Source organism: Lacerta agilis, chromosome 1 (assembly GCF_009819535.1).
Source record: "Lacerta agilis isolate rLacAgi1 chromosome 1, rLacAgi1.pri, whole genome shotgun sequence".
NCBI classification, from domain to species: Eukaryota; Metazoa; Chordata; class Lepidosauria; order Squamata; family Lacertidae; genus Lacerta; species Lacerta agilis.
In genome coordinates, this window is record NC_046312.1 from 73,767,823 (window position 1) to 73,786,436 (window position 18,614).

At 41.7% G+C, this 18,614-nt stretch overlaps 1 protein-coding gene across 1 annotated transcript in view; it reads right to left on the bottom strand.

Annotated features, from left to right (window-relative positions):
- LOC117038798 (mucin-5B-like) overlaps positions 1 to 2,853 on the bottom strand; it is a 61,525-nt gene extending 58,672 nt beyond the window's left edge. The window contains exons 1-2 of the mRNA XM_033136114.1: positions 2,813 to 2,853; positions 450 to 520 (exon numbers count right to left, since the gene is read on the bottom strand). Of these exons, the coding sequence (XP_032992005.1) occupies positions 450 to 520; positions 2,813 to 2,853 (112 nt within the window). The remainder of the gene's footprint in view (positions 1 to 449; positions 521 to 2,812) is intronic.
- Between the last annotated feature and the right edge of the window lie 15,761 nt (positions 2,854 to 18,614).

The window sequence follows — 18,614 nt, forward strand, 5'->3', positions numbered from 1 at the left end:
TACAGTCCCTGCTCCCCAGTACATGAGTAAAGAACTGCAGCGTCCTTGTGTTATATTGTCCACCAGCTTAACTTGCTTTTATAAACTCTCTGCTTCTTTCTCTTTGATTAGTACACTGATAGGACAGATAAAAATAAAGATCAAACTAAACAAAATGAGCAAGTAATAAAGCCAAGATAAAAGCAACAAGAAGAGGAAAAACAGCACTGCAACAAATAAAACAGTGCAGATAAAATCTGAAATTTAAAAGCAGCAGCAAGCCCCCTCCCCTCCCACAACATGCCACAATAAAATACCTGAGTAAATAAAACAATTTTTACTTGGCACCAAAGACCCATAAGAGGGGTGCCAGGAGTACAGAATCAGGGAGGGCCTTGCACAGAAAGAGATTGCATTGGGGTTTTGTTTGTTTTTTTCAAATTTGCCAAGATGTTTGTTCTATTACTTACTTGTTGAATCATCTACCCATCTGTTCATCTGTTTCTTGATCTTACCCATTTGGCCTTTCTTATGAGTATATCTGACAGATAAAAGGAAACAACCGAGACAATTTATGGGTAGACTTACATGTTATAACTGGTGTTGTTGTCAATGGTGGGATGATGGTAAGCTTTCCTGCTTCACCTTCTGCTCTAGAAGCTACAAACAAAGGGAAAAGAAAAACCATAATTTGTATGTATGTTCATTTGTGTGAATTCTTTAAACAATTAAAGCCATAATCTCACCTTTCAGGGCCTGGGAAATGCTATGATTGTGCTTTTGCAACAGTGTGCAGAAAGCCCATGTTGGAAGATAGCAATCCAAAAGTTGGCAATCGAAAAGCAGTGTGTGAAACTCTTATAAGAGCACACGCACCACGAAGTGTAGAATATGCATGACTGAGATTGGTGGATACTCTAAATATGCCAGCTGCTGACAGTGGTTCTCAATTTCATTGAAATTATAAATATGTATTTTCCTTTTAGTTTGTATATCAAACTAACAGATATCGTGAATGGGCACAATCCAGCCAAAGTTAATCAATCTTTCAAATCTTTATCATTCAAAATATTGATGGGCTCTGACACATCTTGGCTCTGGAGAATGTTACTGCAACAGGTATTATTAGATACAATGCCACCCACTGCTCTAAAACTTCCAAGAGTCCAGCAGAGGACACAATTAATGGTTTGGGTTTGGCCAATGAGGAAGGCCTGATCTGACCGATTGCTGTTGCTGGGCCTGCCTTCAGTGACTTCTGGCACAATCTAACTAAAGATAGTTTGCTACCGGTATACATCCCACAGATATATGTGGGGGTTTAATTGATGGTATAAAATTAGACAAACATAGATAAAAATCAAAAGAAAGAGTCCCTCATTGAAGGTAAATGGAAAATTGTACTGCAATAAGAGGCTTTGGCTATAATAAAAAGGAGTGAACCTGGCACAAGAACTCTAAATACCCAGCACTCAAGTCCTATTGATAGCAAGTGCTATTGATTTTAATGGAATCTGCTTCCAAAATAATGCTCTTGGATGATGATGATGATGATGGTGATGGTGATGATAGTGATGATGACCTAAAATGTTAATCCCTGCCTAGAAATCTCACACTTGCCCTGAAAAAGCCTTACCCCTCATTTATGTCAGGTGGGTTGGGTGAGATTCAACACCATTTCTAATTTCTTCTTCATTTCTATTTCACATTTTCCAGTGCTGAACCTTGGCACTGAATACAGGTTTTGGCTTATATTGTAGTAAGGAACTGTACCAATCAACCACATCCCAGGATGCAATTACATGGCATCAGTAATGCTTCCTGATTCACATGAGACTCTAGTACCCTTTAACATACAATGAGACAGATAACATTTGGGACTAAGCAGGGGTTTTAATTCTTCTCCCCTGCTGCTCTGTATAGAGGGAATTTTTGTGCCTTTTCTATCCTGCCTCTTAGCCAGTGTAGTTCAGGAAACAGAATGAGGGACCCGATTAAAAGATGAGCTCAGGCCTGAAGACTTGTGGGTCTTCAGTAAGCAACTCCCAGACTTGTTTGTAAATTAGGGATCACCTCAGTGCTTTTTTTCAGGGGTGGTAACATTTGGATTTTGCATTTGGGAGCTACTTCACTTAAAAATAACACACACACACACACACACACACACACACATGAATTTACACATCAGATACATTCATATGAACAAGGCTGTAGAGGGATAATGCAAAGTGATGCCTCCCTCTTTGTCTATCTCCTTTGGAGTTTAGCTGTTGTACATACTACCGTATTTATGAGAGTCTAATGCACTATCAAATCTAATGCACACTCAATTTTCAGAACCTTGAAACCAAAAAAAGTATTTGCTGTTGAATGTAAATGTGCCATCAAATCTAATGCACACCTTCATTTTCCCAATGTAATTTGGCCCAAAAAGGTGAGCATTAGAGTCAAGTAAATACAGTATTATGCAACTTTAAAATGTTAGTATGTTAGTATTCTGACAGACTTTTAACCAGGAAACATGCATTTCATACTTTATAACTTTTCAAGGAGAGGTGCAAATCATACTTTTCTATTTGATCCCCATTCAATCTACATTAAGATGTCACTAAATGTTTTCGCTTCAGGCAGTACAATATTAAAATACCCCAGTTTATTCGGAATTGTTAAATATTTAACTGAAACAGTATTAAAAGGGTGAAAAACTCTTTGAAATTCAAACATTTGCATGACTCACAAAATAGAATGAGGTATAATTTTCAAAGTGAATCGAGATATTCAATTGCATTGGCACTTTTTCCTTGTAAAAGAAGCAAAACAAATGAGTTTTTACCTTTCTGTTGGATGCTGCAGATCATGAATGCTAGGGCCCATAACGGCACCCTCATCCCTCTACCTGACCCCATACTGGATGGAGTTCAGTGTTAAGGTACTCAGCCCACTTCTGGCCAGAAGGACTAGTTCACTTGCACTCTCAGAGGCTTATATAGCAGGAGATTCTGTCTATTTTCCCAGCTTGTTTGACATGGTCTAACAAGGTGGGGCTGTGAGGATCTTAGCAGATACAGGGGTAAATAGCGGATGCGCTTTCAGTTCCTTGATGACTGGCCAAGCATGTTTGCCTTTTGGGAGGTATATTTTTTTTTGTCAAGGTTCCATCTAATAAAGGAAATTAGAAATGAATAGCAAAAAGGTAATATTTCTTCCCCAGGCATTGCCATTGAAGATCCTGGAAAAAAAGTCAGGGAGCTTTTGAGTCAATCTGTGGTTTTCTGAGTGACAGGCAGGTCACTGTTTAATATTCTGGTTACTGTGTTAAGTGATGGCCATCTAGTGTGGCAAACGCCTCTTTTTTCCTTGTTAGTGCTGAGGAGGAGTGAAAGCTTTTTGAGGTATGAAAAACTATGATAATTTGAGACCTTCTATTCTGAACATACAATGAGACTGCTGAATCAGGCCAATTGCCCACCTTAGTCCAGCATCTTGTTCTCATAGTGGCTGAAAGGATGCCTGTGGGAAGCCCGTAGGATCCAAGCACAAGAGCACTCTCCCCTCCTGCAGTTTCTAGCAACAAGTATTCAGAGGCATAACACATCTAACAGTGGGTGTTGAAGATAACCATCATGGCTAGCAGCCATTGTGCTTCTGGGTAAATCCTCTCTAAGGGGCTGATAGCAAGAGGAGAGCCAGAAGTGACGCTTGAAACAGTGAACCCAAAACGTGCTCGCAAATGGTTCCTTGACATCCTGGGGAAAAGTGACACGTGTGGTGCTGCATGGTTCTGTTCTGGGCCAGGTGTTGTTCAATATCCTTGTAAATGACTTGGATGAAGGAACTGAGGTGGACCTTCTTATCAAATTTAGGTAGCTAATACCCCAGGAGATAGAATCAGGATTCAATATGACCTTAACAGATTGGAGAACTGGAGCAAAACTAACAAAATGTAGGGACAAATGTAAGGGTCTGCACTTAGGCAGGAATAACCAGGCGCCCAACTTGGCAATAATACATGTAAAAAGGATGGTCTTAGTAGACCATAAGCTTAGCATGAGTCAGCAGTGCAATGCAGCAGCAAAAAAGTTAATGCTATTTTACGCTGCATCAACAGAGGTATAGTGTCCAGGTCAAGGAAAATAATAGTACTGCTCTATTCTTCCTTGGTCAGACCCCACCTGCAGTCCTGTGGCCAGTTCTGGGCACCACAGTTTAAGAAGGATACTGACAAGCTGGAACGTGTGCGGAGGAGAATGACCAAGATCAGTGCAGTGTGGCCATTGTGGCTGCAGCATTGAATTGGCTCTGTCATTGTGCATGCACCACACTCAGCTCCCCATGTCTCACCCATCCTCTTCTTCAAAAAAACGGCATCAGGAAATCAGGTGTGTGATACTGTGCTGCCTGTGCTCCCCACCAATCACTGCTGACACCTCCCCATGTATTATTCTGTGATGCCACCGATGCAAGTGGAACGGGATAGCTTACAATCCATATGCTACAAGGATGGCTTGATCATTTTTCAGTGTCAATGTTTTTCTGTTTGGTGATGTGAAGTAGGAGAATGTTCCTGAAAATGTCTGATCAAGGCAAGTTAAATAGTCATTGTCTAGTGTTGTTTTCTGAATGCAGGTAAGCAAAGTTTGCCTACAAGTAGACCTTTCAGAAGCAGGACTTGTTTGTTGCACTAAAATGGAGAAGGGTCACAGTTTGGTTATAGAGCCCACGTTTTGCATGCAGAAAGTCCCAAGTTCATCCCTGGCATTTCCAGTTGGGGGAGGGGGGCAGAATCCTGGCTGAAACTCTGGATGACAGCTGCCCGTGAGTGTCAATATTAAGCTATAATAGGCCAGTGGTTTAAGGCAGCTTCCTATGTACTGTAATATACAGATACTTGTCTGCTTTGTGTCCTTGCAGGACTGACAGTTCTAAGAAATTTACTCAATGTGAAAGCAATTATCAGAATGCACTATCATAAGATGTGATGAGGATGAGGGCTTCTACACATCTGCACAGCAGCTATTTCTCAAATGCTCTCCAAAATTCATAGCCAAGTAGAAAAACCAAATAATACCATGTGAAAATGGAGGTGTTTGAGAATAAAGGCATTTGAGTAAACAGACCTATTTGCTCAAATACTTTTGGGAGCCTGGTATTATCTATTGACTGTTTTAGAAATTGGTTATTTTCAACTCAGCTGTGAAATTCATTGTTGTTTGAGAATCAATTGCTGTCTTTTGAGAGAGTTCTTTCTCTCCCACACACCTTTTAGACACTTTCCCCTTTTTTCCTTTGAATATATTTTCAGAACTCACAAGCAATATTGCTTTATGGATTAATGAGATCAAAAGGATTGCTGTACCTTACAAAGAAGCCTCCTTAAGTAAATAAAAATGGTTTTTTTGTTCTCCTTAAGGCACCAGCGCCCCCCCCCCAACAGCTATTTAACCATGACTTCTTAAAATCTGTGGTCTAAACCACTGAGCCTAGGGCTTGCTGATCGGAAGGTCAGAGGTTCGAATCCCCGCGACGGGGTGAGCTCCTGTTGCTCAGGCCCTGCTCCTGCCCACCTAGCAGTTCGAAAGCATGTCAAAGTGCAAGTAGATAAATAGGGACCACTCTGGCGGGAAGGTAAACGGCATTTCCATGCGCTGCTCTGGTTCACCAGAAGCGGCTTAGTCATGATGGCCACATGACCCGGAAGCTGTACGCTGGCTCCCTCAGCCAGTAAAGCGAGATGAGAGCCGCAACCCCAGAGTCGTCCGCTACTAGACCTAATAGTCAGGTGTCCCTTTACCTTTACTTCAGATTGTTACTCCTCTTGTACTAAATAATGGGCCATGAACTATCCGCCTACCTACCTAACTACCTATCTAAATTGCAGCTACAAGGGTTTACCATATATGCCGTTACTACAACAAGCATGGCCAATAGTCAGGGATGCAGGGAATTAAAGTTCAACATCTGAAGGGCCACGCATTCCCCATGCCTGCTGTAAAGGCTTTGAACATCTCTAAAGAACAGGAAGGCCACTTATGCATTGCCAAAAAAAAAAAAGAGGACAAAGAGGTGCTTATTTGCTAACAAACAGGCCAAGAAAAGTTTGCTCCTGACATCTGGTACTAAGGGTCAAACTACATGGGAGTCACCAGGGAGATCTATGACTGCATTGTCTCGTATCATCTCCCCCACCCCCCAAGCAGTCACAGGGACTTGATTTGGACTGGGCAGTTGTGCAGCGGGGCAGGGGGACTAAATCCTAAAGAGGCTATGTGGGAAGGGAGTGGAAAAAATGATTTTTTTTTTTAAAAAAACACTTACTGTTCATCTGATGTGTTGTGAGCCAATTTGCCACCATTTGGGCACCATTTTGTCAAAAAGTGACATACAAATGGACAGAGGAAGAGGAAGAGGAAATGCCCCCAGTGCAAATGCAGAAAGAGCATTTAGGACCCAGTTACAGACTTTATGTCAGAGCTTTCCAAACTGTGTGTCGCGACACGTTACTGTGTCGGCTGCAGTGTGTAGCTATGTCACAAAAACTCTCCTGCGCTTCTCCCAGGGCTGGAAAGGAGTCATTGTAACCTCTGGTTTGCTAGTAAAACTGAATTATTGTGTCGCAAAATGATGCATGTCTAAAAAATGTGTCACCAACATGAAAAGTTTGGAAAGCTCTGCTTTATGCCATGCTATATGTTTCATTAAACAAAAAGAAATACTTTAAGGTGAAATAGAAATATATCAAAAGTTATTTTCTTATTAACTTATTTATTAATAAATTGGTAAGTCCCAAACTTTGATTTTTAAGAATCCTTTTTCTCCTCAGATATCTCAGCTTTTTGCTTCTCCCCTCTCTATATATTTAGTCAGTATAGCAGCATTTGGGCTATATTCACAATTTTTAAAAGATCATATTTATTTTGTGAGATGAAGCAAAACTGGGGGAAAGGAAACGAAATTCAAGAAGGCACAGCACCCCTTCTATGCTTTTGGACAGATGCAACAAAAACCCTAGTAAATCCAGAATCCCATTGAGTTCTGGACCACAAGTAATGTCAGGGATGTCTTAGCCATTGCAGCTACTGGTGCAAGGCGCCACGGCTTGAGGAGGGTGCCTGCACCCTCCCGCCCCGCAGCTCACCTCTTCTCAGGCTGCGGACGGAGGGAGGCTGTCGGCGAGCCTCCCATTAGCACTGCAGCCAGGGCTCCCTGGATGGCAGCGTTGCGCTGCCACTTCGGCCGAGCAGGCGGAAGTGGAGCACAGCTGGCAGTGTCCCCACCCGCTCCTTCGTGCCCTCCGGCTGCCCACTGCGCCTGGCCTTGCCTGGCAGAGCACGAGGGGCGCCAGAGGGATCTTCGTGCCAGGGCGCCAGATTTACTTAAGACGGCCCTGAGTAATCCCAACATGCATGAAGCCAATGCTTACACCCATGCTGTACTATTTACTTTCCAGAGGCACAATATGAATGTAATTCTTATCATCTACAGTATTTATATCTTCTGAACATGTACGCCAGTAGGGAACTGTTCTTGTAACGTTCTTGCTGTGGCAACATAGATACTTATCACTTGCTGAAAAGAATATTGACACTGTATGCATATTTGTCACTCCAATTACTACCAGCATGTACTGCTGTTTCCTGGAAGCTTCCAGTGATGATTGTGCATGTGGCTATAGGCCTGTGTGGAAAGCAACACAGCTCTGACGTGGTTGGGTGGTTGGAAGGTTAAAGAAAGGCACATGAACTGAAGCTGAATCCTAACAAGATGGAGGCACTTGGTTTGGTGGTTCGCAGGTTGGTGTTCTGGATGTGTGTTTTTTTAAAAACAATTTGCAAAAGAAACCTTATGGAATGAAACAATATATATATATATATATATATATATATATATATATATATATATATATATAATTCCAAACACTAGAAGAAACAAATTCCCAGGACCACTTATTATATTATATTCATTAATCATAACTACAAATATTAGTAAAAGAGAGATTATGTGTCTAGTCCTTCACAGAAACATATAATAAATCATAACTCATTGTGATCATCAAATGTATCCAGACTCTGAAGAGAAGATGCAATTATTGGTTCTGTGCATAGCTGTCAACTTTCCCTTTTTTGCAGGAAATTCCTTTATTCCAGCGCCGTTTCCCATTGCAAAAAAAGGGAAAGTTGACAGCTGTGGCCATTTCCCAATGCAAAAAAAGGAAGGTTGACAGCTCTGCTTCTGTATAAGTGCATACCATGCTGGTATTCTGTTCAGATCTTCCAATTTTGCTGTATAATTGAGAAAATCAGACAAATAGTGTAAAATTTGGTCTTTTTTATTCCCCCCCCCAAATAATTTCACTTCAGTGGTCAGCTTCTCAGAAACCACCTAGGACCACAACATTTCATACCGTGCCTCTATAGAGATTCATCGTATTCCCTTGAAGGAGCAGGTGTGCAACAATTAGAGCAGTCCTTGAGCATGTCAGGGACAAGGGTTCAATCCATCTTTCTCCCCATGCTCTTTCTCTGTGTGCACTAAGGTGGTTGTTGCTGCTGCTTTTGAAGGGAGCAGGGAGCCATTCAAACATGAAGCATGACCCCTCAGCACAAAATGGTACAGTCCAGGAAAAACTTTTCCATTACTTTCTGCTAAAAGTCTAAACTGTCTTGGAGTCTCACTGAAGTGAATGGGCCTTCAAGCAATGATCCGATTACATCATCAGATTTCAATTAGATTCCTCTGAAAACCCCAGCCTGCGATGATAAATGGAGACACTCTCCCTCAGATCATAATGTTTTCTGTTGTATAACACCCCTTCTGACATAAGCTATAATACTGCATCTTGTCTCCATTTTACACTCCATTAAAGACCATTATTACCTTTCGCCCTGCTTACAACATTACTTGTAACCTTGTAATTGATGGTGCCGAATTTGGTACTGAATTTTGTTACTGCTTTCAAATCAATAGGATCCAAATAACATTTTCCATTTTGCTTCATATGTCATTTTTTTCAGTCAAATTCTGGCTGGCAGCTGAATCCTCAGCTGAATCTGAGCCTTTCAGATTCGATGTGAGGCATAACATGCTGGTGGGTTGTTGCTTTTTACTCTTCTGCATGTTTCAAGTGTAGGTTTTCTTAACACATGCTGTGTGCCATCCTCCTAGCTTTTTCAATTTCGTCCCCATTTATATCTATCTTGCTAGTCATGTTATCTGTTCTACAGTATTTGATTTTCAGTCTCCAAATGCACACTGAAAAACAATAGATTACTGCCCATTTTCTTGAGGGATTTATTTTCAATACAGTCTTTTTGCACATTTAGGGCCAAAGCACAACGATGCTAAATTCATGGTTTCATGTTATGTGTATATGTAAACTATTAGTAGCAGCTGCTCAGATGCCAAATCAGGATCAGGATTGTGGTGAATGAGTGGAGGGAGTTTAATGCAGAAATGGATTTAGGAGAGCACAACCGGTTTGGTTGCACTGGGTGCAGAGCCCCAGGAGTGCCAATAGAGACGTTGCATCTTTGATTTAGAAAGAAGTGCAAGAGGCAGAGGGGCGCTAAATTTTGGTGGTGCAGAGGGCACCACTGAAACTTGAGACCCCAAGATCCTCCACAGTTTAATGCTTCTCTCCCAATGCCCCCATGACAACACAAGAAATAGGACCCAAACTGAGCATGCCCTTGAAAATGGTGTAGTTCAAATGAAATTGGGAGAATGTTTTTTGTTGTTTCTCAGGAGCAGGGGGCTGTGCTTACCCTATTTTACTGTATGTGGTAGTTGGGGTAGGGGGGATATTTTTATGTACATAAAAAGCAAGTAAAATCTTGTTCGCACACATCCACAGCAGCCCACATCTCTCTCTTTGCTGACTCCCAGCCCAGCAGCACCTCCTGGGGTGCCTGTGTGACTAAACACTACTGCGTAGTAGTGACATAGGTATTCCAGGAAGTGCTGCTGGGCTGGAAGCCAGCATGGAGACAGCTTTGTACTGCTGTGAGCACACACACAGGGCTTTTACTTACACAGTGTTTAAAGAAGAATAAAAATCCCTGAGCCACCTTGATCAGTAAAATAAGTCAAATGCAGCCCCCCACCCCCAATTTCTCTCTCTCTTCCTGCAATTCTCACTGTATCATAGAAAACTGCAGGCAGTCACTCTCCAATTAACAAGGAGATGCAGGGTATTGCAAAATGGAAGGCAAATTTTGGCTCAGCTCTCGTATAGATGAGTCCTTTTCAGGGTTCCCCACAACCAGACATGCCTTTTTCCAGGTTAGTCATTCCCCTTTCCCACCCCTTTATATCAACAGTCAGCATATAAGGTCATAGTCAGAATAGACCCACTAAAATTAATAGACTTAGTCTATTGATTTGGTTGGATCTTTTATCACCCTAAGTGCCCACTAACCATGCTTAGTCCTCGCTGGCCTATCATCCCCGTTGCTTATATTTCTCTCCCTATTTTTTGTTTTTGTATTTTTTTGTGATCCTTGGTACTTTTCTCTTAGTCTCCCACTTACGCACAGATGGACTATTTTGATTGTTTCCAAATTCAAAGAATTACTGGTAGTTCACTATTACTTACAGAATACAGATAGTAAGATTTGTTTTATATCAGTTCACTCCATTCTTGCTTCTGATGAAAATATACATTAGTCCATATCATGGGCATAGCCAGGATTTGTGTTAGGAGGGCAGGCTTTATGTTGGGGAGGGCAGAACCTCCGTTAGTTAAGTATTTTTATTGATTTACTTGAGGGTGGGGAGCTGCCATCTTGCCCCCCCCCCCAGCAACACCCAGAGTCCATATACAGTGATATAGATCACTGTCGAACAGGCATAGAATAAAACCGAAATAAATAAAGCACAGATATGTTAATGCATGGAGCTATTTACAGCATAGACATAATGGTTAAATAAGATAGGACTACAAAGCATGGACCTTATTATACCAAGGGAATGTAATTAAGTATTCCAATTCCCTGATTCACTGTATCAGCCTATATTCATACATAAGCCAAGGGGGTGGGGTCCTTTTCATTTTATTGCTGATGCTTTAATGAGATGCAAATGTTTTTCATTTATGATGTTAAGAAAATTTATAAATTATATTACATATCTGAAGGTTAATACATTTCTAATATTTGACCTGAAATGCAGTGAGTGTTGTTGACCTTTGAATAAATCTGTTCCTTATTCTCTGACTGGTTGCTCTTGAGCTACACTGAGTTTGAAAGCAACGATCTTGCTGGTCTAAATGTATAGCTAAATCTGAGATGCTTAATCAGTAGGTCAATACATTTGCCTTCTTATTACACAATGTTATGAGATCCTTTTCAAGCAGTCCAGGATGTTTGATGAAGCTACTTCTTCTGAATCAGTGGTTAGCTGTTTGCACACCCCAAGTTTACATCTTCACGGTTCATAAAACATGGAAAATAGAATGGAGAACAGAAAAAGAGCAGGGCTTCCTGCCGAGAAACTGTGTGCATGTGTACCAGCAACTTAAATGGAATGCAAATACCTCTGTACATGAAAAGCACACGTGGCACCTCAGTATCCAGACTCCTGAAATGAGCAAAAATGTTTTAAATAAATACCATTGCAAATCACTCCAGTCTTTGAGCGGTGGAAGATTCTAGGGGTTCCAGACACTTTACCCAAGGTTTATGTTTCCTTTTGGAAATTAGGCACAGTGGGGACTGTTGTGTCTTTATGATATATGGTTTATTTACACATATATACAACTCAACCCTACAATTGATGGGTTCATAGCACTCCAAGATAGTCTTTTTTCTCCCATAGCTGCAACTGTGAATTCAAACAGACATCAGCCATGGCTTGGGTCCTTTTACCAGCTTGCCGCCTTTACCAGACTGCAAACTTTTTCTTCTAGGTCACATCCCAACCAATTCTAAAACTCTGCCTCAAGACTCTGGCATTGTCTTCTAACTCAGAGCTGGAGGAGGAGCCCCACCCAATTGCGATCTGGCACAGAGCTTTTGCCTTTTTAATGGCTTTCTTAAGGGCTCATCATCTTTCTTTTGTTCTCTTAATTGCCCATTACCCCAGGTGATTTCCTGATCAGGAAACAGGGCTGGCTTATATTTTAACATTTCTGGACCCAGGAATTTTTGGGGAATCTGATACCCACAAACTCTTAACAATATATTTGATATGCTTGTTTAGCTAGGTATTTAAGTAAATGACAGGATGACAAAGTAGATAGCCAGTAACAACTGAAGTCATACTATAGCCATGTACAGAAGGGCCATAGCTTAATAACAGAGCATCTCCCTCTGCATGCAGGGGTTCCCAGGATATTCACTTGCCAGGGCAATCTGACTGTCCCTCAACGTATTGGGCTATTTGCACATTGGAAGGAGTTCCCAAATATTGCTTTGTAAATATTAGCAAAGATCAAGCTCATCCCTTCTCAGAGATGGGATGAAACCAGATCATCCTGTTTAGGCTGGTTGTCATCTTAGATTTAATGTTTTCAACTGAGATAACTTGAAACAAAGTCAAGCATGTATTGTACTGCATAGTGCTCAGTGCTCCTGAGAGCCAATTCCAGGAGGCACATTCCTACCTTGTGGAATGTGGACAATATAACAACAGCAGCAGCAGCAGCAGCAACAACAACAACTCTGGGCGGCTTCCAACAAAATATTAAATACAGTAGTCCATCAAACATTAAAAGCTTCCCTAAACAGGGCTGCCTTCAGATGTCTTCTAAAAGTCTAGTAGTAGTTGTTCTCTTTGACATCTGGTGGGAGGGTATTCCACAGGGCGGGTGCCACTACCGAGAAGGCCCTCTGAAAGACCTGTAACTTTTTTGATCTCTCAATTTCTCATTTCCCCCATCTTAAATTCAGTTATCCACATTTCTGCAGCAGTTTATGGTGTTTTTTTGGTTTTTTTAAATATCCTCACAAAGATTTGCCAGCATTTAAGTATGAATTTCTCCCTATAAAGACAGTTTTGCATTTATGCAGTTTTGACTAATGTACAAAATTGGCAAGTTGTTTCCTCTAATTAAATGCAATTTTATGTGCTATTTTCACTAATATATGCATTTGTACACACACTCTCCCCGAAAGCTATAAATGTTTGTAAACATTGGTTGGCTAGGGAGCTGCATCACCAAGCTTTTTTTTGAGGAATAAAGCAATAGGTACCTGGCAGCTCTGTGTACTGTACATCTCTAGATCAGTTCCCAGGGCCATAGGGAAGCAGCATATAACACACATTTCAGGGCATATCACTCACAGGAAAATAGAGGAGAACTGGGAAATATAAGATATTGAGCATTAGTGCCTTATGAACACAGAAGCAGAACCAGCATGAGAGGCATATATTGTTGGGCACCAGCTGAGGCCCACACTCCAGCAAGGAGCCTACTGTCAAACCTAAAGACCTCTGACCCTGCCTGTGCTTCTCATTGTCTCCTGTTCACCTGCCCTATTTCAGGAATTGGGCACAATTCAATATATGGGTACAACAACAAAATTCACAAACACATATATGTTTATTCATTTTGAAATATCAAAATCCATGTTAACAAGCTAACAAACATTACGATTAACATTTCTGTAAACAGATGGAAAATATCCATAGATGAAAAACATTTCTTCCATAATAAAAAAATATCCACTTTTAGCCAACAAACCTTTTGCAATCGAATCCAAATTGCTAAGATATCAATCACAGAAAGCACATGGATATAGAAATGTTGTCATTTTTATACCAATTAAATTTCAACCAAAGTAGCAGCATTGCAAGAAGAAGGCAGCCCAAAGCACACGTGCATTAATCTCTATCAACGCCACAAGCAGATCCCCCTGTAACATGCGCCTTTGAGCCGGAGGTTGTCAGGTTCTTGCCCTTCCAGGTCAGGCAGAGATGAGCCAACTTAAAAGTTGCAGCCAGCTCTTGCAGAACTCATAGCTAGATGCCAGGTACAAAACAGAATTTCAGACTATCCCCAATTGTCATGTTGCACAAACAAATAACAGAATGAGAGAGAGTGTGAGAGGAACAGAGGTAGAATAAACAAAAGAAAGGATAGTGTAGACCTCGTTGGTTTTCTTCTGCCCAGGCTGCTGTAAAAAAGTACAGATTTGTTGATCGGTGAATTGTTCAGACTTCTTACTGTGTGTGTATTATATTACGGGTGACCTGACTTCCTATTCCAACCAAGATTTATGGTACCTTAAGGAACAGCTTGACCTTAACACTCCCTGGGAATGTATTTACCTTGAGGTCAATAAATCTTGATCCTCATTTCAGTAGAAGTCAATTATCCTCACAATATCATTTCTTTAAAGGGGGAGTGGCCTTAATAATTCACCAAAGAAGAACATTTTTCAAAACTACAAAATTTGCACTTAAACAATATGAGGGGACATTTTAGGAAGGGGAAAGTTTATCCATGGAGTCCAAAATGCTTACTATTAATGTATGAATTACAGTTATTTAGGGGACAGGGCCTGAAACATGGTGCTTCCTTCCTCACAACTAAGAGCCTGACTTTAGAATAGAAAGGAAGGATATTGCTCTCCCATCATCATAGCCCCAAAGATACTAAGCCACCCACAGTCTGTAGGTGGGGCATGTTTTGCTCCCACTGTAACATTCTGAAGTGCAGCATTCCCCCACAGGAAGAAAAGGCAACCATTCATTAGAGTTGGAGACCCCAGCAGTTCAAAACCAAACTTGTCCCTATCAACATAGTTGAATTGTGGGTTGTGTTGCTTGGTCACCCTGAAGTGTGACAAAATGTTGGGTAACTGACATAGAGAATTGTTGGTAATTATGTAAGAGTGACCAAGAACAATACAGTGGTACCTCTGGTTAAGTACTTAATTCATTCCGGAGGTCCGTTCTTAACCTGAAACTGTTCTTAACCTGAAGCACCACTTTAGCTAATGGGACCTCCCACTGCTGCTGCGCCGCCAGAGCACGATTTCTGTTCTTATCCTGAAGCAAAGTTCTTAACCTGAAGCGTTATTTCTGGGTTAGCAGAGTCTGTAACTTGAAGCATATGTAACCCGAGGTATCACTGTATAGAGATGCACCTTTCTCCCGATGATGCCTTTGCCTTTCTCTGCAACACTGCTCACAAGTTTAGCTGTTGGCTGGTATGGCTAGTTGAGGGACAGAAAGTAAATGCTTTATTATCATCTGTCAGTGGAATGCATGTGACAAACTGAAGATTTTCTTAATGTTAATTCAGTATTAAGGGAGCATCCGGCACACCCTTGTTGCCTGGCTTCCCACTGTTGTTCTTGACTGCTGTTGCTTACATTCCCATACATTCCCAATCTTGCCTTCTCCCAACCCATACACCTGCAGTGGGACCTCTTGGTCCTCATGGACATCTATGGATTAGGAAAACCTTCAAGACAGGCCTGCATATTAGATAATCACAGGATAGACACCAGTCTCTCAGGAGCATTCCCATTGGATAGCCTCTTTCAGCAATCCTATAGCCCAGGCATAGGCAACCTCGGCCCTCCAGATGTTTTGGGACCACAACTCCCATGATCCCTAGCTAACAGGACCAGTGGTCAGGAATGATGGGAATTGTAGTCCCAAAATATCTGGAGGGCTGAGGTTGCCTATGCCTGCTATAGCCCATGGTCATGGTGCCACAGCCAGTCTCTGAATTGTTGTTGGCTAAGCTAGCACCATAGCAACATTGCACAAAGCTGTTACACAGCACCTGAAGCATTCGGGACATAGTCATGCCACTATTACTTACTTCAGTGACAACATTTGGCATTCATATGTGGTAGGAGCAGGGCTTTTTTTCAGCTGGTAGGTGCCATTGCCATTCTGAGAGAAGGAGGGAGGTGTTCATGATTATTTCCGGCACCTCTTTTTCTAGAAAAATAGCACTGGGTAGGAGCCTGTTAAAATATCGGTGACATATTCATTGCAGCAGTTTGCAGACTTGCACAGTTTGTCTGGCTGCTGTGTTGGCACATTTATTTGATTTGTTTTTTTACAACCCACCCCAGTCTGAGAATAGGTAACAAAATTATAAAACAAATATTAAAATATGACATTAGGGTTCAGCTGGGCCACTTAAACATAGCATAAACTCAGTGGCAAATACATTACTCAGTGCAATGCTCTACATTAATTATTATACAATGAACGTGCCAGACGCACCTCTGTAAGGGGGGGGAATTTGACAGTTTAGGGCTGCCAAATTGAGTGGGCGCACAGGATGCATCCATTGATGAGGCCTTTTCTCCTGAGTTCACTGGGAGTCATCCATATCTATGCAGTGGTATATAATAGTCAATCTGAGCATCAGTGTGCCCTTTTCTTGACCCCTAATGCCCACCTCTAGACACAGTTTCAGCAAGAACAGGTGTAATCTGATATTTATATTCAGGTACAAAACGTTCTAAGGTCAGCACTGGTCCTATACTGCATCTGTCAGCCACATGGACAATCAGGGAACAACACATGCTGAAACATGGATTTGGGCTTTAGGGTTTGGAAGTCCAGTGGCAATGAGTGATACCCGGAAATATTCATAGTTCATTTTGAGTGGAGATAGACAGACAGATGGACTTGTACCCGGGACATATCTGAGTCCCACGCTTGATACAAACTAAATAATCTTGGACCTGTCACTTTCTCTCATTTTCAGTATTTTATCAATAAATGGAGTGGTAGTGCCTTAACAAGGTTGTTTTGGGGACAAATAAATGCTGCCCAGTAAGTTAAAATGCTATGTTAATTATAAATATTAATAATTATGTGTATAAATAGTATAAACACATTGTTTTCAGACTCGAGGGAGTCAAAAAAGGTTACAGGATGAAGGTCTGTCCATCTCTAGACCAGTACCCTATTTATAACAGTGTGGACAACAAAGTGGCTATAGAAAACACACAGTCAGCACCTGAAAGAAAGGGTCATCTTCATTCTTTGTCCCCAGTATCTGGTATGTAGAAGTATACTGCTTCTGAGCATGGAGGGTCTATTAAGCCTGGTGCGTTAGACAGCTGACTTTAAAACAGGATAATTCTATGGCCCTGCTCTTCAGTTACTTGCTATGTAGAAGCAGCAGGGCCAGTTTGCTGTCCCTACCCCTAATGGACTGAATCTGCCACTTCAGTTGGCAGCAGCATTGTTTCTGAATATCAGTTGCTAGAAACCACGGGAGGGGAGAGTGCTCTTCTACTTGAATCCTGCTTCCTGGTTTTCCACAGGAATCTGTTTGCCACTGTGAGAACAGGTTGTTGGACTAGATGGGCCATTTGGCCTGATCCAGCGGGCTCTTCTTATGTTCTTATGCCCCTCAGCATCTGTATCTGTATGTGACATAATTCCCATGGAGTACTCTGATTCAGACCAGGAGCAGCAAGCACTTGAGGAATGGGAGGCAGAGGGAATGAGACAACAGAGTAGAGTCCAGTTGATAGAGCCTCCCTCCCACCAATCTCTGGATGTGCCAAGCTCTACTGTTGTAGCAGGAATCCTAGATGCTTCCTCTTCCATGCCTGTGGAGAGGCGACTGCCAGAGACTGTGGCAGATGTTTCCCCACCAGGGGGCAGGGATGACTCCAGGGTGTGGTCTGATGTGCCACAGTGGGAGGATTTGGAGGTGGAGACACGCCCAGCGTTCTCCCAGGGAGAAGAGAAAAGAGGAGATGTGACCCCCAAGACTTACAACCCTATAGGAGTCCCTGTACTGTATTTGGCTCTTTCCATGCCACTGAATCTGCTGTAATAAATATCCCTTACTTATATGTAATGCACCTGCTATCATGTTTTGGGTGGGAGCCAGGACAGTATGCTGTATGTGGACATTTGAAGAGGAACTTCTGGGTCCTAATCACAGGGAATCCCCGATTTGTGAACAGCTGCTCGTCTGAAGGGGTTCCTTTACAAATGTGCATGCTCAACACCCAAAAATTAGAATTGGAGCTAAGATGGCCACATAGCATCAGAATGGTGCCAGTGGTGTGGCCCCAATCCTTTTTTACCCTTTTACCTTACTACATATGGGTAGCACAATGATAGAGCTTTAGAGACCTCATGTTATTGTTGGAGCACTACAGCCCCAAAAGACCTGTGTTATATATGCATACACTTATAAAACCATCACTAACTATGGAGTGGTATTTTGAATGGAGATGCCATCATTATTCCAGTGAAAAGAAGGTACAGAGCAACCATAGCTTTCAGTGTATTAACATGCTTCTGTTTTCTTTCAAAGTCTATTAGAATGTCAACAGGATCTCACGCGACCAAGTTTTGCTTTTGGGTGGAACTATAAACTACCTTTAATCTATCTAATATTTGCTCACCATAACCTTTCTTTATGTGTATAAAGAAATGCTGCTGTATTAGTATAACCAGAAGTGATTGTATTACAAACCACAGGAACAAATAATCCTAGCTGTTGGGGGATTGCTTTTTCACTTTGATTCATGTTTGTCCACATAGAACAGGGGTCAGCAAACTTTTTCAGCAGGGGGCCGGTTCACTGTCCCTCAGACCTTGGGGGGGGGCGGACTATTTTTTTTTGGGGGGGGGCAAATTCCTATGCCCCACAAATAACCCAGAGATGCATTTTAAATAAAAGGACACATTCTACTCAT